Consider the following 26867-nt stretch of genomic DNA (forward strand, 5'->3'; position numbering starts at 1 on the left):
TTTCAGGTGGGATTTTACTCCAGCCAAGTCTCTTCCCTGCCCCTGAATTCTCTTTCTTAACCCTTTTTCCTGATCTTGGCCCCTCTTATATGCTCTCATAGCAGCCTGTACTTCCTCCACATAGCTACAGCATACTGTATTGTAACTGCCTGTTTATTTGTTTGTAATTTCCATCTCATCATACTCTCCCTTATGGCAAAAACCTTGAGATCTTTGCTGAGTTCTGTGAGTTGTTCTGGCAAATTACAGAACCTGAGGAGGTCATGGGCCCCCCAAATTTATAGCCAGTTGGTCATAAAAGGGGGTGTCCTGGGGACCCCTGAATTGTAGCTGGCATCTGTAGTAAGGACAGTCTCATGGAGAACTGACCCCTTAATTTGTGGGATGTGTGCTAACTCTGGGTGGTTAGTGGCAGAATTGGATTGTAGTATGCCAGGTGGTGCTGGAATGCCTACCCGGAATCTTCCAAGGGCTCCTTGCTCCGGGGTGTTAAAAAACCTGAGGCTCACAACGAAGACTGGATTTGAAATACAGATGTTGACACAGCCTCCATTAACAAAAGCCCCAGCAACTAGCGGCAGCGCTCTGTGTCTTTGCTTATTAAAGGAGCATTATTTTACAGATGACGGTGACATTGGACATGGTGCATTTAGGCCTGTGTTAGGATGTTCTAGGATGTAGTGTTAGGATGTAGAGTGATGTTGTAAGAGCGATGCCACGTTTCATTTAAAGATCTTGCATCTTCTAAACCCTGACTCTTATTGAAGAATGGACTCCTAAGGGAATATTCCATGGGAACAAAATTAAGAAATATCTGTGAGAAATACTGGAGGCAGCAGAGCCTTAGAATTCAAAACTGAGATGCTGACACAGGGATATATTTTACCACGTTTACGAGAATTGAAAACAAGTCTGCTTTGGCTGATTGATTTGGTAATAAACATTGGCTTTACAGATCAACTTTTTTTTTTTTTTTTTTTTTTTTTGTGGTACGCGGGCCTCTCACTGTTGTGGCCTCTCCCGTTGCAGAGCACAGGCTCAGGACGCGCAGGCTCAGCGGCCACGGCTCACGGGCCCAGCCGCTCCACGGCATGTGGGATCTTCCTGGACCGGGGCACGAACCCGTGTCCCCTGCATGGGCAGGCGGACTCTCAACCACTGCGCCACCACGGAAGCCCCCGATCAACTTTTAAGTTAGATTTTTTTACATACACTGAATGAGCCAAATCTCCAAATCTGCAAAACTTTCTAAAGTTTTGGCAAAAATATACTTAAAACTCATGATAAGATAAAAGCATTTTAACAAATAATATTGTATCGCCAAAGGTCTATAGAAATGTTAATGTTCTTATTTTCTCAATTCTGAGTTAAAAAATGAAGTGCCTTGAAATGAAAGAGTTACAGTACAATTATTAATTACTGATAAGTCTTTTAAAAGACTTTTTGGTATACTTCCCAGAGATTGACAAAGTGAATAACTCAAACAAAGGAGGACCTAAATGAATTGCCTTATAATAGATCATAAAAAATAATTTTTGATGATAGAGTGCTATATGACTTTTAGCATTTGGAAGATCAAAGATCTGAGTGACATTGCTATTTCAAAGTATTCACCATAAGCATCTATTTATTTGAACATACTTTCTCAGTGTTTATATCTATAAAAACTAAAACTACAAATAGAACTGATGATGAATCCTGTCTTATCTAGCAATAAGTAATATTCCTCTACTAACATGTGAACTATGGACAAAAAATAGCACCATTCATCTCACTAAAAGATACATTTCCATAAAAATATGTTATAGGAGATTATATCAGACTAAGCCTTTTATAGATAAAAGTTATAAACTTTGGATAAAATATAAAAACAATTGTTTGAAGACGCTGGAAAGTAACCAAAAGCTAGCAGGCAGGATTTTAAGGGATGGCTACTCTTCAAAGAATTGAAATATAATGAGTGTGATTTATGCTCATACCTCTTTTTATCTGAGGGCACTACTCGGTCTGCACTGTGAAAAGCAGCGGGAACTCAGAAAGCCACAATCTTAATGGCTTAAGAAATTAGAGAATGGACCCTGGGGCTCCCAGAGCATCTGGAAGTTGAGGATGAAACTCCTGAAAAGGAAGGAGTAATAGAGGGAGAGAGCTCCGAAATCTACACATACACTCTGCAAGTCCTTGGTTGACTCCTGAACTCTGTGTGCATAGGATAAAAGTTAACTACCGTAAGTCCCCTACATACGAATCTTCAAGTTGCAAACTTTCAAAGATGTGAACGTGTATTCGTGTCCAATCATGTAAGTTAGTTCACGTGTCTGCTGTACATTGTCACGTGCATGCATCCTCTACAAGTGGTTGTGCTTTTGTTTATTTTACTGTACAGTACTGTATAGAGTACAGTAGTACAGTATCTTTATTTCAAGCCCAGGATGTCCGGAAGCAAGCGTAAAAGCAGTGGTGATGTAGCTGGTACTGCTAAGAAGCGCCAGGAATTGGAGGCCCAGAGAAAGGATGAAGAGAGACAAGAGGAAGAAGAAGTAACTGCAGAACCGAAGAGATTCACAATGTAGGAAATGGCAAGGGGATTTTCTTTATGTGAGGAGGCACTGTTACTTTTGGAGGCACAGGACCCGATCGTAGAACAGTACATGAAGGTTGCAGCAGCCGTTCAGAATGCAATCCAGTGCTACCGTGTCATCTACAATGAGAAAAAAATAGCTACCCAGACATCACTGGATTGTTTTTTCAAGAGGGTAGATAGAACTGAATCCAGCAAGGAACCAGAACCTGTGCCGTCAACGTCAGGCGTGAGTGAAATTGCAGCTTGCCCTCTGTCTCCTATTGCTGACGATCCTTGAGCTCTACCATCTCCCACCTCCTCTCCCTCCAGTCAGTAACTCTTCTTGCCTGTTCACTCGATGCCAGCCCTGTTGTACTGTACTACTGTACTTTTCAAGGTACTGTACTGTAAGATTAAAAATGTTTTCTTTATTTTTTGTGTTTTTTCTTCATGTATTATTTGTGTGAGAAGTATTATAAACCTATTACAGTACAGTACTATGTAGCCGATTGTGTTAGTTGGGTACCTAGGCTAACTCCGTTGGACTTACAAACAAATTGGACTTACGAATGTGCTCTCGGAACAGAACTCATTCGTATGTAGGGGACTTACTGTACCTGCAAGAATACATCAACATGTATCAGAGGAAGATAACAGAATCTAGAGGCTCTACAATGTATCACCTACAATTTCCAGTACACAATAAAAAACTAACAAGAATATAAAGGAATAGGAAAGTTTTGGGGTTTTTTTACTTAATTTTTTTGGAGTATAGTTGCTTTACAATGTTGTGTTAGTTTCTGCTGTACAGCAAAGTGAATCAGCTATACATGTACATATATCCCCTCATTTTTGGATTTCCTTCCCATTTAGGTCACCACAGATCACTGAGTAGAGTTCCCTGTGCTATACAGTAGGTTCTCACTAGTTATCTATTTTATTATTTATTTATTATTTTTATTTATTTTTTTTGCGGTACGCGTGGGCCTCTCACTGTTGTGGCCTCTCCCGTTGCGGAGCACAGGCTCCGGACGCGCAGGCTCAGCGGCCATGGCTCACGGGCCCAGGCCGCTCCGCAGCATGTGGGATCTTCCCGGACCGGGGCACGATTCCCGAACCGGGGCACGAACCCGTGTGCCCTGCATCAGCAGGCGGACTCTCAACCACTGCGCCACCAGGGAAGCCCACTAGTTATCTATTTTATACATTGTAGTGTATATATGTCAATCCCAATCTCCCAATTCATCCCATCCCTCCTTTCCCCCCTTGGTGTCCATACGCTGTTCTCTAGTTGTGTCTTTATTTCTGCTTTGCAAATACGTTCATCTGTATCATTTTTTAGATTCCACATGTAAGCAATATTATACGATATTTCTTTTTCTCTTTCTGACTTTCACTCTGTATGACAGTCTCTAGGTCCACGTCTCTGTAAATGGCACAATTTCTTTCCCTTTTATGGCTGAGTAATAGTCCATTATATATATGCACCACACCTTCTTTATCCATTCCTCTGTTGATGGGCATTTAGGTTGCTTCCATGTCCTGGCTATTGTAACTAGTGCTGCAATGAACATTGGGGTGCATATGTCTTTTTGAATTATGGTTTTCTCCAGGTATATGCCCAGGAATGGGATTGCCTGGTCATATGGTAGTTCTATTTTTAATTTTTTAAGGAACCTCCATACTGTTCTCCAGAGTGGCTGTATCAATTTACATTCCCACCAACAGTGCAAGAGGGTTCCCTTTTCTCCACACCCTCTCCAGCATTTATTGTTTGCAGATTTTTTGATGATGGCCATTCTGACCGGTGTGAGGTGATACCTCATTGTAGTTTTGATTTGCATTTCTCTGATAATTAGTGATACTGAGCATCTTTTCATGTGTTTGTTGGCCATCTGTATGTCTTCTTTGGAGAAATATCTATTTCGGTCTTCCGCCCATTTTTTGATTGGGTTGTTTGTTTTTCTGATATTGAGCTGCATGAGCTGTTTGTATATCTTGAATATTAACCCCTTGTCAGTTGCCTCGTTTGCAATGTTTTATCCCGTTCTGAGGGTTGTCTTTTGGTGTTGTTTATGGTTTCCTTTGCTGTGCAAAAGCTTTTAAGTTTCATTAGGTCCCATTTGTTTATTTTCATTACTCTGGGAGGTTGGTCAAAAAAGATCTTGCTGTGATTTATGTCAGAGTGTTCTGCCTATGTTTTCCTCTAAGAGTTTTATAGTGTCCAGCCTTACTTTAGGTTTTTAATCCATTTTGAGTTTATTTTTGTGTATGGTGTTAGGGAGGTTCTAATTTCATTCTTTTACATGTAGCTGTCCAGTATTGAAGAGACAGTCTTTTCTTTTGTCTGTTCTTGTCTCCTTTGTCATAGATTAGGTGACCATAGATTAGGTGCCTGGGTTTATCTCTGGGCTTTCTATCCTGCTCCATTGTTCTATATTTCTGTTTTTGTGCCAGTCCATACTGTCTTGATGACTGTTGCTTTGTAGTGTAGTCTGAAGTCAAGGAGACTGATTCCTCCAGCTCCATTTTTCTTTCTCAAGATTGCTTTGGCTATTTGGGGTCTTTTGTGTTTCCATACAAATTGTATTCTAATTCTGTGAAAAATGCCATTGGTAATTTGATAGGGATTGCACTGGATCTGTAGATTGCTTTGGGTAGTATAGTCATTTTCACAATACTGATTCTTCCAATCCAAGAACATGGTATATCTCTCCATTTCCATTTGTGTCATCTTTGATTTCTTTCATCAGTATTTATAGTTTTCTGAGTACAGGTCTTTTGCCTCCTTAGGTAGGTTTATTCCTAGGTAATTTATTCTTTTTATTGCAATGGTAAGTGGGATTGTTTCCCTAATTTCTCTTTCTGATCTTTTGTTGCTAGTGTATAGGAATGCAAGAGATTTCTGTGCATTAATTCTGTATCCTGCAACTTTACCAAATTCATTGATTAGCTCTAGTAGTTTTCTGGTGGCATCTTTAGGATTTTCTATGTATAGTATCATGTCATCTGCAAACAGTGACAGTTTTACTTCTTCTTTTCCAATTTGGAGTCCAAGGAACAGGAAAGTTTGACTCATGGTTCAGAGAAAAGGTAGTCAGTAGAAACTGACTCCAAGATGACTCAGATGTAACAATTAGCAAAGACTTTTTTTTTTAATTGAAGTACTGTTGATTTACAATGTTGTGTTATTCAGGTGTACAGTAAAGTGATATATATTCTTTTTCAGATTCTTTTCTATTATAGATTATTATAAGATATTGAATATAACTCCCTGAGCTATACTGTAAGTCCTTGTTGTTTATCTATTTTATATATAGTAGTGTGTATATGTTAATCCCAAACTCCCAGTTTATCCCACCCCCTTTCTTTCCCCTTTGGTAACCATAAGTTTGTTTTCTATGTCTGTGAGTCTATTTCTGTTTTGTAAATAAGTTCTTTGTATCATTTTTTTAAGATTCCACGTATAAGTGATATCATATTATATTTGTCTTTCTCTGACTTACTCCACTTAGGATGATAAATTCTAGGTCCATCCATGTTTCTGCAAATGGCATTATTTCATTCTTTTTTATGGCTGAGTAATACTCCATCATATATATATATATATATATATATATATATATATATATATATATATATATACACACACATACCACATCTTCTTTATTCATTCATCTGTTGATGGACATTTAGGTTGCTTCCATGTCTTGGCTATTGTAAATAGAGCTGCTATGAACATTGGGGTGCATGTATCTTTCCAATTATGATTTTCTCTGGATATATGCTCAGGAGTTGGATCACTGAATCATATGCTAACTCTATTTTTACTTCTTTAAGAAACTTCCATACCATTCTCCATTGTGGCTAGAAAAGAGTTTTAAACAGTTATTATACATATATGCAAGGACATGAAAAAGTATATGGTCAAAATAATGAATTAACAGAAAAAGTCAGCAGAGATATAGAAATTCTAAAAAGAGAGAGAGAGAGACAAATGGAAATTCTAGAACTGAAAAGTACAAAATTTGAAATAAAAAATTCACTGGGTAGTCCTAACAGCTATTTAGAAATGGCTGAAGGGTTGGTAAACTTAAAAACAGGTTAAAAGAAATTATCCAATCTGAAAAACAGAGATAAAAACTATTAAAAAAATGGACAGAGCCCTACTAGCCTTCAAGACAATATTAAAGAGCCTAACATACATGTAATAGGAATCACAGAAAGAAAGGGAAGAGAGAATGGGGCAGAAAATTTTTTGAAAAAATAATGACAGATTTCCCCAAATTTGGTAGAATACATAACTTTAAAAATGAATAAACCCAGCAAAACCCAAGCAGGATATATAAAAAAAGAAATTCATACCACAAACATCATGGTCAAACTATTGAAAACCAGATAAAGAGAAAATCTTAAAGGCAGCTAGGGAAAAATGACATAGTAGAAATTGAGTGGGTGGGTAGAGGGACAGGATTCAGAAACAACAAAAGCTAGAGGACAATGGAATCATATTTTTAAGAGTTAAACTGGGAGCAGGGGTAGGGGGCAACATCAATCCAGAATTCTATATGCAGAGAAAATATTCTTTGAAAATGATAGTGAAAGATGACTTCAGAGAAACAAAAACTTAGAAGTTATGCATTACAAGAAATGCTTTTAAAAAATTATTCAGAGGGAAGGGAAATGATATTAGATGAAAATTCAGATCTATGGGAAGAAATAAAGGGCACTGGAAATGGTAAATATGTAGGTAAATAGAAAAGAATATACATTTTAAAAATTTCTTTAAAAGACATAATTGTTTAAGGCAAAAATAGTTCACTGCATTTAAACATAGGTGGGCCTAATGTATATGAAAGCAATCATGTAAAGAATGGAGGATAAATAGAACTACACTTCTGCAAGGTTCTTACATTTTACATCAGTTACTACAATATGAGGTCTACATGCATTGAGACACTTCAAGCATGAATATGCTAAAGTAAGCACTAAAAATTAATGTAAAGAAGTTTAGTGGAAGGTCAATAAAGGAATAAAGATGAAATATAAACAAATATTGATTAACCCAAATGAAAGCAGAAAAAGAGAAACCAAAGAACAAAAAAGGGATGAAACAAATAGAATACAAATTGCAAATAATAATAGACTTAAAATCCAATGATATTAATCTTATGTTAAATGTAAATAGACTAAAAACTCCAATTAAAAGGCAGAAATTATCAGACTGGATTTTTTTTTTTTTAATCAAGAACCAACTATAGGACTTCCCTGGTGGCACAGTGGTTAGGCATCTGCCTGCCAATGCAGGGGACCCAGGTTTGAGCCCTGGTGCGGGAAGATCCCACATTCCGCTGAGCACCTAAGCCCGTGTGCCACAACTACAGAGCCTGTGCTCTAGAGCCCACAAGCCACAACTACTGAGCCCATGTGCTGAGACTACTGAAGCCCACATGTCTAGAGCCCGTGCTCCGCAACAAAAGAAGCCACCATGATGAGAAGCCTGCACACCACAACAAAGAGTAGCCCCTGCTCGCTGCAACTAGAGAAAGCCTGCTCACAGCAAGGAAGACCCAACATAGCCAAAAAAAAAAAAAAAAAAAAAAAAAAAATAGATTGAAAAGGAAAAAGATTTACCAGGCAAACAGTAAACATAAGAAAGGTGGAGAGGTTGTATTATTATCAGACAATATAGAATTCAAGCCAGGAGTATTAAGAGAGATAAGGAGGGACAGTTCATGAACGAAGGAAAGAGAAAGAAAGAAAGAAAGAGAGAAAGAAAGAAAGAAAGAAAGAAAGAAAGAAAGGAAGGAAGGAAGGAAGGAAGGAAGGAAGGAAGGAAGGAAGGAAGGAAGAAAGAAAGAAAGAAAGAAAGAAAGAAAGAGAAAGAAAGGAAGAAAGAAAGAAAGAAAGAAAGGGTTAAATCATCAGGAAGACTTGAAAGCCTAACAGAAGACATAAAAATCATATGTATATATGCACCTAATAACACTTCAAAATGCATAAAGGCAAAACTCATCAAACTAAAAGAAGAAATAGACAAATCCACATTCACAGATTGTAATAGTCTCCTTTCAGTGAGTGATAGAACAACTCAATTTAAAAATCCATAAGGATATAGTTGATCAGAATAACACTGTCGACACCAAACTGAATTAATATTTATAGAAAAAAATTGACAGTTATATAACTACTCAACTGCAGAATACACATTCTTTTTTAAAGCACACATGGGATGTTCACCAAGGGAGATAATATGGTGGGTTATGAAATGAGTCTCAATAAACTCCAGAAGGTTGAAATTTTAATGACTCTTCTCTGTCCACAACAGAATTAAATTAAAAATCAGTAATAATAACCAGGAATCATTTTGCAATATATACAAATATTGAATCATTATGTTGTATACCTGAAAGTAATATAATGTCATATGTCAACTATACTGTAATTAAAAAATAATATCTAGGGCTTCCCTGGTGGTGTAGTGATTAAGAATCTGCCTCCCAGTGCAGGGGATGCAGGTTCGAGCCCTGGTCCGGGAACATCCCACATGCTGTGGAGCAACTAGTGCACCACAACTACTGAGCCCGCGTGCCACAACTACTGAAGCCTGCGCGCCTAAAGCCCATGCTCCGCAACAGGACAAGCTACCACAATGAGAAGCCCATGCACTGCAACGAAGAGTAGCCCCTGCTCACCACAACTAGAGAAAGTCCATGCGCAGCAACGAAGACCCCACGCAGCCAAAAATAAATAAATTAAAAATAGTGTATATGTGTCAATCGCAGTCTCCCTAAAAATATATCTATATAATAATTTAAAAATAGTATCTAGAAAAGCCCCTGAATATTTGGAAATTAAACAACACACTTCAAAAAAAGTGAGTCAAAGAAGAAACAATAAGGGAAATTTAAAACTACTCTGTACTGAATGAAAATGAAAGCACAACATATTAAAACTTGTGAAATGCAGATAATGCAGTGCTTAGAGGGAAATGCATAGTTTTAAATGCTTATATGAAAAAAATAGAAAAGTCCAGAATCAGTAATGTAATCTTCTACTCTAATCAGCTAGAAGAGTAAATCAAATTCCAGTTAAGTAGGAAGAAGGAAATAATAAAGAACAAAAGTCAATAAACCAGAGAATAAATAATCAATGGAACCATAGATGGCTTTTTGAAAAAATTTAAAATTTTTATAAACTTCTGACCATATTAGTCAGTAGAAAATAAAAGAGAAAATGCAAAATACCAAAATCAGGGATGTTTGAAAAAGTGACAAGGTCCTGGCTCTCGTGGACTTCTAGTGGGGGAAACATGTTACATGGTCATACAAAGAAATATACAGGTATAGATTGTGGTAAACTCTATGAGAATTCTGCAGGGGAGGGAGAGGCCGATTGGGGCTGGAGAGGGGCACCTCTGCAGAAGTAAGTTAACTTCGACCCCTTCGCTCAACGAGGAGTAAAGTCAGCCCCTCCCGGCGTCTTCCCGGCCCCTAGTAGGCAAGTGGCGGCCCCGCCCCGCGCCCCGCGCTCCCCCCGCCCCGCCATCTCAGCCGCCCCGGCCCTTCCGCGCAGGCGCGGGACGGGCGCGAGGTGGAGCTCGGCCGGCGGCCGGGCGGGGCAACTGCCGGGCGGGCGCCGAGCGGGACCACACGCTAGAGAGGTGCTTTCGGTCAGACCCAGCGGCGCCGGTACCCCGCGATGCCGAGGCCAGATCCGGACGCCTCGCCTCTCTGAGTCGGTCTCAGCGCGGAAGGCACAGAGGGAGGCCATGGCGGAGCCCTCCGAGCCCGGGCGGCAGGCGTCCGCGGGCGGCGGGAGCCTGGAGGAGGAGGATGAGGAGGACGAGGAGCGGGAGCCGCTGCTGCCGCGGATCGCCTGGGCCCAGCCGCAGAAGGGCGCTCCAGGGGGCGCCGTGCGGCTGGAGAAAGCTGTCGGGGAGGAGGGCGCGGCCTCCCCTAACCAGGCCAGTGACCGGGAACTGCTGCTGCTGCCCAGGGATGCGTCTTTCTTCTCTTCCCTGAGTTTGGGGTGCCTGCGGAGCTCGCCCACCAACCTGGACCGGAACCACCCCGTGGGTTCAGGTGCGATCTGGCTTTTCCCTTCCCCGGCGCCCTGCCAGTGCGCCTGTCGCCGCCGCCGCTCAGCCCCCCATTCAAGCCCCTCCTTGGGTCCCTACCCCCGGCTTCTTTCGCTGTCTCCCGCTAGCCCTTGCCTAGTAGGAAAGGCTCTTCGCCGGGCATGAGGTCCGGCGCACAGGCCGAGGGGTCAGCCGCTGGGCACACCTTGGACACCTCGCCTTTGTTTCCTGCTCCCCCGTTTACTCGCACCTTTTCCAGGGGCTATAGGCTGCTTCACCTGAGGCCCGGGGTTGTCATTAAACACTGATCCTTGAGGCCTCCCCTAAGAGTGAGCCTAAACTTTTGGAAAAGTTAACACTGTAAAATGACGTAAGTTGTTTGGTCAAGTTTGGACTTGAGTTTGGGGTTAAGAACCCTGAGCTACCAGGAAAGTTGGTGACCTTGCAAGGTGGATGACAGCCGAGAGATAGAGAGCAAGAATATCCGGTTGCCACTAGGACACGTTTCAAAAACTTTTGAAGTTAAATATTGTTACTGTAACATTAGCCAGAGGGCGCAGAAGCAGTTGAATTTCTGTACCTGCTCTCTCTCTTGCAAAGTTTCCTTTCTTGAGTCATTTCTATTTTTATACTTTAAAAAAAAAAGAAAAAAATTTTTCACTGTTAAGCAGACTGACAGCCTCAGGTGAAAGAGAGGATAATTGAAATAATGTTGAAAGGTATGTGACTGCAGGCATTGATATTTATTGATAAATCGAATTTTTTGCCATGATCGAGTCGAATAAGGCTAATTTGATAGTAAAATAGAATAGGCTTGTAAGAGTCCTAGGTAGAGCTGAGACAGGCTAGTTTGTAAAATGGCCATGATAACACCTACTTGCTGGTGGTAAGGATGGTTTAAATGATGAGATGTGTGCATTGTGCCTGGAGTTTCATTCCACCTGTGAGCTTAAAGAAAAGGCACAGAAAATGTAGTTTTCATTAATGCTGCTTAAGTTTTTCTGGAGTGGTTAGATTTTACATGTCCTGCTATATTAGTACAGTAATGGGGCTTCTACGATTTAAAGAATTCTGGATAGAGTAGGTTATTCTAGTTGTAGTTGAATTTATGGTCAAATATTCTAGAGTAAATAAATCAGAGCAGCCCAAGGGAAGCAGACTTTAATGAATAAAGCTTTAACACACCTGTCTAATATACAGATCGGCTAGCTACCCTTATGTTAGCTTTGGGATGCATTGACAGTACAACATTTAACAGAACAAACAAATATGCATTTGCAATCAAATCACAAATGGATCCACATTCACCCAGCTACATTGATAATATGGGTATATATTACCTAGAAACTGGTCTGTGAAGTAACTAAGATTTGTGCGGCTAGCTTGCCTTTTTCTACCCAAAGTTACCTGTGTAGCTAGATTTTAAAAGAGCCTAAAACCTTAAAAATGCATTTATTCTATGAAAGTGAGGTTTTGTAAACAAATGATATTAAGGCTAGAGAAAGTCAAAGTGGAGATAGAGTATAATATTTGGATACAAATGGATTATTAAAGAGAATTCCAACCTTTTGAATGGCAGTAACTTACTTATATCACAGTTTACAGTTTGCTAAGATCTTTTTTTTTGTATATTTCATTAATTCTCACAATATCACAGCAAGTTAGTTATTTACCCCCATCCTGAGTGTGAAGACTGAAAATGAATGAAAACTGTAATAACTAGTAGTTGATAGAACTTCAGAGGTAAGCCAAGGTCAAGGTCCAGGAAGTGGAAAAGCCAGACTGAACCTAGTTTTTTCATGTCCTACAGTTTTTCCATTTTGCTGTAGATCCCCAAGTGTTATAAAATAATTGTTAACTTTTGTTTACTTATTATGGAGGTCTTATTTTTAATGGATTTAAAAACAGTTTTGAACTGTAAAAACTATTTTTAAAATTTCAAACCATTCTTCTAGAAAGTTCATGATTAATTTAACTAGATGATTAAGTTTAGTTATTTTTTGAGTCCATTAACTTGCTTTGTCCTTTACCATCCAATTTCCATGAAGCCACCTCTCTAGTTCCAAGATATTCTTGCCTTTAGATTAATATTAACATTTATGATGCTTAACTATTTTATGTAAGCAGGAGCTTTATGTACTTTACCCAGTGGAAGAATGTCATATGTCTGTTATCTTTACTTGAACAAGACATGTGACAAAGTCTAGAACCTGCATAAACATAGTGTGGTTGGATCAATGTCAAAAGGATTAGTGGCATTCCTTGTTCCAGTTGTCATTTTAATCAGTGAGTTGAAGAGTAGTAAAGATGATAATAGTTAATACCCACAAAACAGTTAGTACGTGCAGAGGGCATAGTTCTGTGTGCTTCACATATATTAATTTATAACGAACCCTATGGATGTGAGCACTATTTTTTATTTATTTTCATTTTAAGGAAGCACAGAGAGGTGAAGTGAAGGTCCCGGTTAATATAAACCAGAGGCACTTATCAATTTTGTTGGAGAGCCTGGCAATTAGAGAATGGTGTTAGAATTCGCAAACAGCTTCTAAAGTAAAAGAAAGTGTGTGTTTAGAAGCCATTTAATGATTCATGGTGGCTTATAAATGTACGAACAAAATAAAATCATTTAAAAGTAAGGAAGAAATATGAGAATGGGAAATAAGAGCAATGAAATAAATAAGATGGGGGCCGGAATAAGAGTACACAAAATTAACATCACACACTCGATACAGGCAGCCCACAAATTTGATATTTAAGATTACCGAGCAGCCAACTTGAGAGAAACACAATCACTCTGTCCATAAAGTTAAAACAGACTAGTTATTTGAACCAAAACAAAACTGGCCAAGGATAAACTGTCATGTATTCTCTTGGAGAAGAGATTATATGCTGAGTAATATCTTGGTAATAAAAGTGATGACTTTCACAGGAGTGTTGCTTACAACTTCCCTGAAGTTCATTTCAGTAGAAGTAATTCTAGTGGGTGGTGTTATCAGTATTGCTGGGTCTAGATTCGAGATCCTGATAGTCTGGCTTAATTTAGAGGAAGGTATTAGAAGAGTGGATATCCCGTGGATCTTGACAATCCTCCAAAGCTGAACTTTTGAAAGGGAGTGAGCAGCAGTGTGTTGGAGATTATTCCTCAACCAATAATTAGAATACACTTATTCTCGTTTTCCATTTATTGCAGAGATCCATCATTCAGCAAATGTTTCAGTGTCTGTGGGGTGCCAGTGGAAATTGAGGCCTTGGGGAAACAGTGGTGGCCAGATATCAAATGGATGTCCAGTCACGAGCCTTGTCCCCATGCAACCTTATAACCTCATGAAGGAAAGAGTCAATTAAAACAAACAGTTCTAACAGAGGATATATGTGCTTGGATGGGGAAAGCCAAGGCTTCCATAGAGCCATACCCTGGATTTAGGGGCCAGGGAAGATTTAGCAGAGGAAATAGCATCCAATTTGAGACTTGAGGATGAATAGCACTGGAACCCCTGAGGGTTCCAGTTTGGGTCAGATTGCCAAACTTGTGAGCCAGCTACTTTTCTTTTTAGAAAATATTCTGGCCAATGGGTAAGATATATTCCCAACCCTTAGGTGAGGAAGAGTTCATTTTGATTTATTTATTTAAAATGAGAGCTTGATAAGTTACCATGCACACTTATATAAAACTAAATATAAGCGGTTATATAAGGGGTTCTCTTAATCCATTTTCAATTTCTGCTTATCAGAGGATCAGCTGTAACCCTTAAGTGTGGTTAAGGGTTTGTTAATAAATAATTCGCAAATTTATTGAGGGTTTACCATGTGCCAGGTACAGTTTTAAGCACTTGGCATATATCACAGGACAAAACAAAGCTCTCTGCCCTCCTGGAACATAGATCATTTTGTTATAGCATTGCAAGGTGATCAGATGAAGTTGAAGGATGGATAAGAATTAGCCATAGAAAGGAAACTTGGCATATACATCAGAACAGCATGGACAAAGGTTCGGAGGGTGGGCTGGATGCCTTGTGAAAAGTGTGGAGTTTGAATAGGACTGGAACTTGACTAGAAGGCCACTGCTTCTTGGAGGAGTGCCAAAGAGAGTATACAGAGATAGAACTCACATGCTCCTCAGAAAATTGGAATATTTTTTGATACAGGGACAAATAAATAAAAATCTCATAGTTTATTTCTTAAAAGGGAGAAAGTAATTTTAACTGAACAAAATTTAAAGAAGATATAGCTAATTAAGCCCTCAGCTATTAAAAATCAAACCAAACAATGACAACAAACCTTCAAACCAAATCTCCATGGCACATTTATCTTGAAGTGTAACTTTAGGGTGTGTTCTCCAAGTTAAACTCATTGCTAAATACACATTTAGGTAAATAAAATGAAGAAAGTTGTAGAATGTAATTGTGAGTTATGAATCAGAAAAATTACTAAAAAATAATTACTTTGATTTTTAGAATAGTTGATATATAGTCTTTTTTTTTTTTTTTTTCTGGCAGTAGTTAGGTAGGACCAGTTGTCTTTTAAGTGCCTTTCTGGATTGTGATGGTAAATCCAGACCATTTTCAAAGAATGCCAGTTTTCATGTAGGGAGATAATCTCATTTATCCAAAAGAGTGGCTCATTAAAGGGACAAGTTAAAGAAAAAGAGATTGAGAACATCCAGGCTGATTTTTTAGGAATCGTTCTGATCTGATTTTGGTTGAAGCTGAATTATTAAGTATTCAGAGTATGATCCTGGGCTCCATGAGAGTAACAAAGGCAGGTTCTATGATGAACTCATAAAGCTTAACCCATAAAGCAATTTGATAACATCTAATAGTAATGTCAAAGTCTGCACATAGTTTCCAAAAGAATTGCTCAAGTACAGGATGGGAGAGACCAAAAGGGGTCCAAGAGTTTAGCCATTTCAACATGAATTAGTATGACAGGACTCCTAAACAACGATTGTAATACTTGAGTGCTTCTTATTTTGGTATAGTGTCAAGACTGAGAGATATCTCTATTCTCTGCAATGGGTTGCTTGATTCTGGAGAACATATTTTAAAGTGGCACATTGAAAACTGAAGCATGAAACAGGAGGGCAACTCGGATGCTGAAAAGCCTGAAAATACTTCCATATGGAAGGAGGCGGAGAATAGAGGAGACTTAGGGGAGCATGAAATGATCTTCAGCTATTTGAAGGGCTATCCCTGGGAAGAGAGGAGTAAGTAGACTTTTGTTTTGCTCCAGATGGCAGGTCTGGGACATTGGGTGAAACTACAGGAAACCTATTTCTGAAAAAGAAAGAAGTTTATATTTGTTTTCAAACAAACACAAAAAGTATGGAAAAAGGAGTGATCTGTCTTTGAAAGTGTTTAAACATTGGTCCAGAGACCACCTGCTGGTGATATATTATGCAAAGTACATCAGTACTGTGAGCAAAGTTGAAATAAATAGCTTTTCAAGTTCTTTCTTGTTAAGAGCCCTGATCTAGAAGAAATATCATTTGACTAATGATAATTATTATTGGCATATTCTGCCACACAAATAATACTTCATTTAAATGCTTATGAAGAACCCACTAAATGCCAATCCCTCTTCCAGGTGCTAGGGATGCACAGTGAACAAGAAAGACAAAGTTTCTCCCTTCATTCTTAAGAATTTTCATGGAATAGATCTGGAAATAGTATATCAATTGTATAGACATGACTAAGGTACTTGGATTATTTATTCTTTTAAGTAGGTTAAATATGCCCAAGGGCCCTTTTTGTAGTATTTTTCTCAGCATAAACTTTTAAAAATTAGTAAATAATTGTTTTATTTATGTCTGAATTAAGGAAAATTTTAAATTAAGGAAAGTTTATAGTTTGAATTTTCATAAGATTGATGTGTAATAGCACTTAAATGCCTTTCAGAGTAAAATGTGAATAATTTTTGGCTTGTCTACCACTTTAAATGATTAATTACCATTTAAATGATTAACTCTGCAAGTGTTTATTGAATGCCTTTTATGTTCCAGGAACTATAAAAGTTCTGGGTATATAGCAGTGAGAGAATCCTTGTCTTCTTGGAGCTCACAAAATAAATAAGTTATATAATATGTTAGGTGATAAGTGCTAACCAGAAAAATAAAGTGGAGGTTAGGGGAGATTGGGTAGGGTCTTGGGGGCCAATATAAGAACTTAGAGTTTTTCTTCAAGTGAGATGGAGAACCACTGGGCGGCCCTGTGAGTGAAAGTGCTGAGTCCTAACCACTGGACCACCAGGGAATTCCCTGACTTACGTTTGAAAAAGATTACCATACCTTCACTGTTGAGTGTAGAGAGATCAGTTAGGAGACTCTTGTAACAATCTAGGCTAGAGTTGATAGTGACTTGAATCACATGGAAGGAATGGAGGTGGTAAGAGGTGGTTAGGTTCTGGATATTCATTTAAGGTAGAGCTACACAGCTTGCTGCTGGCTGTGGCGGGGGTGAGGGTGTGAGATCATGGATGATTCCAAGGTTTTTTGCAAGAGCACCTAGAAGATTTGGAGTTGCCAGTAACTAACACAGGGAATACTGGGAGTGAAGCAGTTGAGAGGAAATGAAGAATTGAGTTTGAGGCAGTAAAGTTTGAACTGTCTACTAAACATCCAAATGGAGAAGCTGAGTATAATAGTCTGGGGTTCAGGGCAGAAGTCCAGGCTTGAGATATAAATCAGGGAGCCATCAGTGCTGATGAGGGAGAGAAGAGGGCCATGAACTGAACCTGGGCATTCCAAAGTTAAGTGATCAGGGAGATGAAAATGAGCCCACAGAAGACTGAAAAAGAGGAACTAATGAAATGGAAGGACAACTTGGAGAAGTGGCGTCTTGGAAGCCAAGTGAAGAAAGTATTTTCAGGAGGAGGGAGTGACCGACAGGGTGAAATGATGGTGTTGGTCAAGGAAGATCAGTTCTGAGGTTGGGTTTAGCAATGTGGATGTTACTACGGACCCTGACAAAAATTATATCAATGGAGTGGTCAGGTCAGAAGCGTGATTGAAATGGGTTCAAAAGAGAGTGGGAGAAGAACAATTGGAGATGGTAACTATAATTATAGAAGTCTTCTGCTATAAAAGGGAGCAAAGAAATGAGGGGGTATCTAGGGGGACTTTGGAGGCTAAGAGAGATTTAAGATGAGAAAAATTACACCATGCTTTGTATGGTGGTAGAAATGATCCAATAGAGAGGGAAATATTGATACAGGAAAGAATTGCAGAAGAAATGTCCTGGAGTAGTCAGGAAGAGATAGGTCTAGTATACAAAGTGGAGGAGTTGATCTTAGAGCTTGGATCATCCATCTATAGTACTAGGCGGCAGGCAGAGGTTGTGGATGGGTAGATACGGTGCTGAGGGCTGATGATAGTTTTTTCTGCTTGCTTCTCTTTTCTCCTTGAAATAGGAAGATCATCTGCTGAGAGGAAAGAGGTGTTGGGAATTTGAGGAGAGGGGAGGGTATGAGATAGTTGTCCAGAAGAGTGGGAGAGTCTGTGTATTAGGGGAGTCATCCTAGTTTAGGCCATTATAATGACATACCCTAGCTGGAGTGGCCTAAACAACAGATATTTATTTCTCATCGTTCTGGAGGCTGGGAAATCCAAGATCAGGGTGCCAGCATGATCAGGTTCTTGCTAAGGGCTCTCTTCTTGGCTTGCAGATGGCAACCTTCTCACTGTGTCCTCACATGGCCTAATCCCATCATGGGGTCCCCACCCTCATCTAAACCTAATTACCTACCAAAGACCCCACTCCCTGTATGATCACATTAGGGGTTAAGGCTTTGAGTGTTTTGAGGGACACAAGCATTGAGTCTTTAACAGGAATGTCGTATGCTCCCATGGCAACATGAAGGGTCCACCTGAGGACTGTGGTGATGAATTTAAGGGGAGACACCAAGCATTGTGTTTATCTAGTCAAGTTTAGCTGTCCAGGCATAGGCATAGTCATAGGCAGACAGTTGGGTTTATCCAGGATTGGGATTTTTCCAGGTAACCATGATGAGGGGTGGGAGGAGGAGAGTGATTTTTTGATGATTAACCATAATTTATGCTGGCCAAGGAGGGAAGTAGGGACACAAAGTGGGTGAAGACCCTTGAACAGTATATGGTAGATCGGTGCTTTGAACGTCCTAGTGGGATGGAAGAATTTTTGGACTCAGGGTGCCAGAGGGAGTGAACTAGGAAAAATAAAAGATGCCTAAAGTGAAAAGTAGGGAGAGATTGCAGGTATTAGTGATGACAGATCTGAGGTATGACTGCAGTCGGAGGCTGAGGTGGGATGAAGAACAAAAACACTGGGAGGGAGGAGTTCAAGTTAACACAAAGCATTAGTGTGATTATTTCAGTATAGGAGATCTTGTTTTTCACGTGTCATAGCTTGAAGTGGGGTTACAGGAAAAAAAAAAAAAGCATCAAACCAGCCCAAACAATACTTAATTGCATTTTTCTGTACCTAAATGTTTTAGTGCTAATAATCTAATCCAGTATTACAGGTCCATATTGTGAGCATTCTCAGAGCTGGTCTTTCTTCTTCTTAGCATTCTATTTAACATTGATTTTTCTTAATGCAATAATTGTTGGTTCTTCAGAGTTGAATACATTCTTGGATGATCCAGAATTTGCTGATGTTATATTGAAAGCAGAGCAAGCAATAGAATTTGGAGTTTATCCAGAAAGAATCTCTCAAGGTTCAAGTGGAAGTTACTTCGTGAAGGATCCTAAGAGGGTGAGAATTTCACAGACCTACTATATATGACAGACATTTTGGAAAACACTAATTTAAATGTGAAGTCATTGTGAGTTTCTGAAGATATTTTCCTAATAAATCTGATTACACCTTCTTTTCAGAAATAAAGGTCAGTTTACTATTAACTAAAGCACTCTACTGCTTAAAAATTGAGCTATTCATTTTAAGCCATAGTTTTCTGTATTATTATTATTATTTTATTTATTTATTTTTTTGTGGTACGCGGGCCTCTCACTGTTGTGGCCTCTCCTGTTGCGGAGCACAGGCTCCGGACGCGCAGGCTCAGCGGCCATGGCTCACGGGCCTAGCCGCTCCGCGGCATGTGGGATCTTCCCGGACTGGGGCACGAACCCGTGTCCCCTGCATCGGCAGGCGGACTCTCAACCACTGTGCCACCAGGGAAGCCCCTGTTTTATTATTTTAATATTTGGTTTCAAGTATTTATTGAATATTCACATTTAGCTGTAGATTCGTTGGGTTTATATTCACAAGTCCTTACCGTACAGTAACCAAGCAGAGTTTTATTTTACCCTCAGAATATTTTTTCTAGCATTGTACCAGAGAAGGAGCCTGGGCAGTCTGAAGTTTGAAGGCGTTGGAATGTGACAAAGTGAAATGAACCAAAGTATAATTCTAAGGCAGAAAAGAGAAGTTGATATGGGACTTTGTTCCACTTAGTCTAGAATTTTTCAAAAATCTGTATTATTTCTAAAAGCTTTCTGAGTGATGCATAGCCAGCAGTTCTCTTTTTCAGGAGGAAAAAAGATTATAATTCCACCCAAATATTTTTTGCAAAGACTGAAGTTATATTTTAAAACACAGGCTTTTTTGAGATTTAAATATATATATGTAGGTAATGTCAATCTCTCTATCTTTATTCCAAGCTTGATTTCTTAATTTGTTCTTGACTTTTTTATTAGTGACTCAGACTTTATTGCACTATAAGACAGTTATATACATATAGTAAGATTTTTATTTCTTGTTTAAGGATAATTCAGCTTCTAAATTTAATATTAATGTATTTTATCAGACCAGTAATAATGATTATAGACTTTTAGACATACATGAGCAATTTTTTTTAAGAGGAGAGAATTTATTTAAAAATTGGTTCATAAAGAAATAACTGAAAAAAAATTTAAGGTAGGAGAATCTGACAGCATAGATGTCACTATATCCTATCATTTCCTTTGTATCTTAGAGATGACTTTTTGTCATTGGATTTATTCATTTAACAGATGCTTGAATGTCTACTGTGTACCAGGTACACAGTACTTAGGATATAGCCCTAACAGAGAAAGTGCCTGCCCTTTTAGAATACACATCTACTGGGAAAGTAGACAATAAATAAACATAGAATTGGGGTATTTAATAGATATTGAATAATAACACTGTTTGACCTAGGTCAGTGGTTTTCAAACATTTTAAAATCAGTGGAACCCCTTCTTAACTAGGAAGTCCAGTACATAAAATGGGTGAAATCAGTGGATGGGGTCTTAGAGCCCTGCCCTCCCCTCTTCTCTCACCTTCCCTAGAATTTCTCAGAGCACGGTTTGAAAACCATTAGCCCAAAGGATTATTGATTTTAGATTGTTGAATGAGAATGCGTATAAAACTGTTATTGGTATTAAACCTCTTAATAGTTAAGAGTGATGCCCAAATTTGTGGTGGGAAGAAGTAGAAAATGATCAGAATGCGTTTTATGGATTATGATCTCTCTGTCTTAAAAGTCTAATAAAATTTCTCCTTTTTTTTTCCCCTATAGAACATTATTGGTGTGTTTAAACCCAAATCGGAAGAGCCTTATGGTCACCTGAATCCAAAATGGACCAAATACGTCCATAAGGTCTGCTGCCCTTGCTGCTTTGGCAGAGGCTGCCTGCTTCCTAATCAGGGATACCTTTCCGAAGCTGGTGCCTCCCTTGTGGATGAAAAGCTCCATCTGGGCATTGTACCAAAAACAAGGGTAAAGCAGAAATTGTTTTTAATCATGTACTTCTCATTTACAGCCCACTTCTCTGTGAACACTTTAGTATTATTCGTAATGCCAGAGCCTAAAGTTGAGCCCCTTTTTTTGTAATCCAGAGTCACAAATGACTAGTAAATTGATTCTAGTGTAGATCCACAAAGTATCCAAGGGAGTATCTCTTGCTCAGGTGAGCTGAGATGATGCTGACGTAAAGAGGAGAAAGAACGAGCATTTAGAAAGCAGAAAAAAATCTAGAAATTCTTTTGAAGGTAGAGATAACTGATATGCTCAGAAAACTGCTATCTTTCTGACTTTTATACATTTTTACTTGAAGTTTTACCGGAAATGTTCATTCCTAATTCTACATTTCAAGACTATTACTTCTTTCTTCCACTGGCCAATTTTAGCTGCCTCTCTCAGAAAGAAATACATGTGTGCCATTTAACCAACTTTGCCAAATCCCTTAGCCTTTCTATTTTAGATTCTCAGGAGCATTTAGTATAGTGTTAAACTTTGCTAATTTACAGCATTAGAATGAGTTCCATGGTGTATGTGAATAGAAATACTATAATGCAAATTCTAATAGCCATTTTTTTTAACTGTACGTCTCTAGGTGGTTTGGCTCGTCAGTGAGACATTTAACTACAGTGCAATTGACCGTGCAAAATCTAGAGGCAAAAAGTATGCTTTAGAGAAAGTGCCAAAAGTAGGTAGAAAATTTCATCGGATAGGACTTCCTCCTAAGGTAAGTTACTGCGATGCGCTTTTTTTGGGGCGAAGTTCATCACATATTACCTGAGCTCTGTGCGCTAGGCACTGTGCTGTGGACTGTGGATATATATTAGTAAAACCGGTTTTCTCATCTTCAACAGCTTATAGTAACAAGCAGTCTCAACGCAATATGATAAAGCTGTTGAGGATGGTTAAGTGCAGGGAGCTCAGAGAGGGTAGAGGAGGGATATTTAACCCACTTTGGAGGGCTAGGGAATTGCCAAGAGGAGGCTGCACCTAAGGCTTTATAAAGTAATGGCTGAAAGTGCAGGCTGAGAATTAGACCCACGTTTTATTCCAACCCTCTCCACCAGTTAGCTCTGAGACCTTGGGCAAGTCCCTTACTCTCCAAGCCCCAGTTTCTGTAAAACGAGGCTAATAAAAAACTACCTCTTCGGGTTGTGAGAATAAAATGGAAAAATATATGTCAAGTACTTGATACAGTACCTGGCACATAGTAAATGATAGTAGCCGAGTTTACTCAATACATACTAGATTTTGTTTTTTCTTATCACTTTTAAATAAACCTAAGGGATGATTAGCAGCTAGCTAAGCAAGGGTAGGGAGGGTTAATGGGAAAAACATTCTAGAAAAAAGCAGTAGACTTTATTATTATTATTTTTATATTATATTTAACCTGCAATTTTGTTGTTTTGTTGTTGCTATGCATTTATCTATATAAAAGAATTTGAATAGAAATGCATGGTTATCCTAACTTGTCTTTAGTATTGTACTCCAAGTAAGCAGGAAGTTTTGAAAAAATTTACAAGGCCTGTTACTCCTTGCATATGCTGAAATAGGTGTGACTAAAGAAGGATATTATTTCTGTATTTATGACTACTAGGACTTCATTATGAGTGCTTTAGAGAAAACATTTAGGAAATCATTAAAATTTCATGCCAACAAGAACATAAAGTGTTAAGATAAGTGATAGATTTCTTTTTTTTGGCTGCACTGCCCAGCATGTGGGATCTTAGTTCCTGGACCAGGGAGCCAGCCTGGGCCCTCGGCAGTGAAAGCGTGGAGTCCTAAATAGGTTTTCTTTGTAGTGATTTGTTTGTAAATATTTATGAGGCCAGCTACGTTACCCATTACCTACGTGTCCTGTGCTATTTAAATTTGTATTTCCGTCTTTAAAAACTTGTTTAACATTAACAACTAGTAATTTTAGCGATAGAAAACTTTATAAAATAGACATATCTTCAAGGAAAGGACTTTTTAAAAAAACCACTATAGAGGTTGTGATTCATTGGTTACTTCTTTAAAATTTATGACAGGATCTTTAAGCTACGTAGTCAAAGAATTCATTCTTCTATAAAAATAAAGTCATTTTCTGTATCTTATGTTGTAAAAAGAATCCTGAAGTATTTTTTCAGTAAGATAAAATTATACTATTATTAAATAAATAACCAGGATAGGTGTAAAATTTGGTCTTCAAAATTAACTTCATGTTAATGAATATTTTTAGAAAACAGCATTCTTGTTGAGAATATCACCTTAACGGCACATGTGTATTTTGTTTTTTAGTTATCCTAAAATAGCTGCTATGCTCCTTGAAAGTCTAGGATTGAGCATTTTTTATTTGCTATGTATTCTTTATGTGATTATTTTAAATCAGTGTATAAAAATAGTTTTCTTGATAAATGTGGCTTATCTAAATTAGTGTTAACTTCGATTTTTCTTATTGTGTTCATGTAAAGTATTTTATGACAATACTGCTGAGAACTTTAAAAAGTAGTCTCTTTGTTCTTATATTTTCTTTTCTAACTATAATTCTTAAAATTATAGATTGGTTCCTTTCAGTTATTTGTTGAAGGTTACAAGGAGGCTGAATATTGGCTTAGGAAATTTGAAGCTGACCCTTTGACTGAGAATATTAGAAAACAATTTCAGTCACAGTTTGAAAGATTAGTTATTTTGGATTACCTCATCAGAAATACAGGTACTGAAGTTCTCTCATTTGTTCACTCAAATCTTGTTAACTTTCAAATTGTATTCAACTCTTGTTTATCCAAATCAAAGACATAAAATTTTGCTGCAGTAGTCTTGAGGCCACTTTTTTTTTTTTTTTTTTTTTTTTTTTTTGGCGGTACGCGGGCCTCACACTGTTGTGGCCTCTCCCGTCGCCGAGCACAGGCTCCAGACGCGCAGGCTCAGCGGCCATGGCTCAGGGGCCCAGCCGCTCCGCGGCATGTGGGATCTTCCTGGACTGGAGCACGAACCCGTGACCCCTGCATCGGCAGGCGGACTCTCAACCACTGCGCCACCAGGGAAGCCCTGAGGCCACTTTTTCTTTACGTTCCTTAGAAAACAGAGGGGTAGTACCAACTCTCCCAGGCAGAATTAATCTCGTACTGGATATTCTGACTCAGAGCAGGCTCCTGCCCAGGTGATAGCAATCAGTTCCTATCCCTCGGGAGAGGGGAGTTTCTTGGCAACAGGACAAAGCCTGTTGGAAATTGGAAATGTTGTAACATCTTATGGAAAAACCCGAACAAACTTTTTGGCCAACATAATAGATAATCTGCGACAGTGGTTCCCTGGACTGTCAGGGTCAGTATTATATGGACATTTGTTACAAATGCAGTTCTGGGAGCCCAGCCCAGACCTGCTGAATGTGAGGCCAGCAGTTTGTGTTTTTAATAAATCCTCCAGGTAATTCTCATGCACCCTGAAGCTTAAGAACCACTGGTTCAAAATCTTTGCTCATTTATATTAGTTTCTGGAGAAGCATTATGTACCTTTTTATATTTACCTTTATTAAATCATATGGTCTTAAGTTAATGTTAAAATTAGTGTAGAATCCAATGGAATATTACTCAGCCATGAAAAAGAATGAGATATTGCCATTTGCAGCAGTATGGATGGACCCAGAGAATATTATACTTAGTGAAGTAAATCATACAGAGAAAGACAAAAATAATATTATATCACTTATATGTGGAATCCAAAAAAATAGTACAAATGAAGCTACATACGAAACAGAAACAGACTCACAGACATAGAAAACAAATTTACGGTTACCTAAGGGGAGAGGGAAGGAAGGAGGGATAAATTAGGAGTATGGGATTAACAGGTACAAACTACCACACATAAAACAGATAAGCAACAAGGATTTACTGTATAGCATAGGGAATTATATTCAATATCTTGTAATAACCCATAATGGAAAATAATGTGAAAAAAATATGTATATGTAACTGAATCAGTGCTGTACACCTCAAACTAACACAATATTGCGAATCGACTATAGTTCAATTTTTTTAAAAATTAGTGTAGAATCTAGAATACTCCTATAGAGACATTAGGTAAGAGCCTATCCAGGAATTTGCCTGGAAATGGGGGTAGATGCTTTTTTTCCCAAGGTGAAGAGAAATTATCCTTTTTAATAACCTTGGTTTAAGAGTTCTTGACAGTAATTGTACCTACCACAGAGTGGTTTTAAGAATTCAGTGAACTAATACATGTTAAGCACTTACAACAATGTCTGGCACAGAGTAAATCTCAATGAATGTTAGCTAACATTTATGAGTATTTTTAGTCTGTTATGTGTTAAATTGGAGCCTTTAATATGTCCATATGCTACAGATAACAAATAAAGGTCTCAAAAAGTGATGACTAAATTTTTCCCCTTGGTATTAAACTATGATATCCATAAAAAAATGAAGTAACAGATTTTTTGTTTGTTTGTTTTGAAAGACAGGGGAAATGATAATTGGTTAATCAGATATGAAAACCAGAAACAAGAAGATGAAATTACGGTAAGGAGATTTTAATATATATATGTATATACACATACACACGCTATCAATTTCTGTAAAATATTCCTTGATGTTATTTTTCATCACATCCTCTCCTTCACCTAGATCCTTGGTTTTTATCTCCTTTTTCTGTTTTTATCCTCTTTTTTCTTTCCTTCACCTGTTTACATTGTATTTTTTATTCTATTTTCAAAACCTCTGTGCAGTTTTATTTTTTATGTTGTATTAGTATAGAAGAATGATATCAGCTTAGTACTTTTTTTTTTTTCTTTTTGTGACACGCGGGCCTCTCACTGTTGTGGCCTCTCCCATTGCGGAGCACAGGCTCCGGACGCGCAGGCTCAGCGGCCATGGCTCACGGGCCCAGCCACTCCGCGGCATGTGGGATCTTCCCGGACCGGGGCACGAACCCGTGTCCCCCTGCATCAGCAGGCGGACTCTCAACCGCTGTGCCACCAGGGAAGCCCAGCTCAGTACTTTTTTTAGGGCTTTGGAAATTTGTTGTATAACCACCATATTTATTTTACTTTTATGTAATAAAGAAAGGCTTCTAGTATTTTTTATATTTTACTAATTCACTTCTTTCTGAGCCTTATGACTCAGGATTAGGTAATACAGAATTACCCAATTAAAATGGAACCTATGTGCTTTACCTGTGAATTATAGCCATTGAACTTAAAAAAATATACTTCTAATGCTTATAAGAAGCTGGTTTTCATGTACATAATAGACTGTGAAGACCCTTAACACTATCAGAATGATAGATTTTAGATCCATTCCTATCAACTTTGACTACCCAAGTTCAAATTTTAGATATTTACGTGAGAGATATTTTCAGAATAATTTTACTAGTTTAAATCAGTTTATACATTTAAGAAAGTTTTAACCGATTAAAAATAAATTTCTCTAATGTTTACAGTCTGTGTATTCTCATCACTTAAAGCTGTTGCATAACTTTAAAAGTTTGTAGTTTTCC

General features: G+C 38.4%; 1 protein-coding gene across 9 annotated transcripts in view; it reads left to right on the forward strand.

The window, feature by feature from the left end:
* PI4K2B (phosphatidylinositol 4-kinase type 2 beta) overlaps positions 1-26867 on the forward strand; it is a 119495-nt gene that overhangs the window by 64083 nt on the left and 28545 nt on the right. For 4 of the 9 annotated variants that reach the window (XR_002175023.3, XR_002175024.3, XR_002175022.3 and 1 more), the window contains exons 1-6: positions 10180-10647; positions 19236-19372; positions 21156-21356; positions 21973-22104; positions 23919-24072; positions 25830-25891. Coding sequence is in view for 6 of the 9 variants with exons in the window: in XM_019928394.3 (XP_019783953.1) it covers positions 10335-10647; positions 19236-19372; positions 21156-21356; positions 21973-22104; positions 23919-24072; positions 25830-25891 (999 nt within the window). In the remaining 3 variants the exon portion in view is untranslated. Of the gene's footprint in view, positions 1-10175; positions 10648-15650; positions 15850-19235; positions 19373-21155; positions 21357-21972; positions 22105-23918; positions 24073-25829; positions 25892-26867 lie in introns of those variants that run through there. The other 5 variants (XM_019928397.3, XM_019928398.3, XM_019928396.3 and 2 more) reach the window with 4 other exon arrangements.

The sequence above is a fragment of the Tursiops truncatus genome, chromosome 5 (assembly GCF_011762595.2).
Source record: "Tursiops truncatus isolate mTurTru1 chromosome 5, mTurTru1.mat.Y, whole genome shotgun sequence".
NCBI lineage: Eukaryota > Metazoa > Chordata > Mammalia > Artiodactyla > Delphinidae > Tursiops > Tursiops truncatus.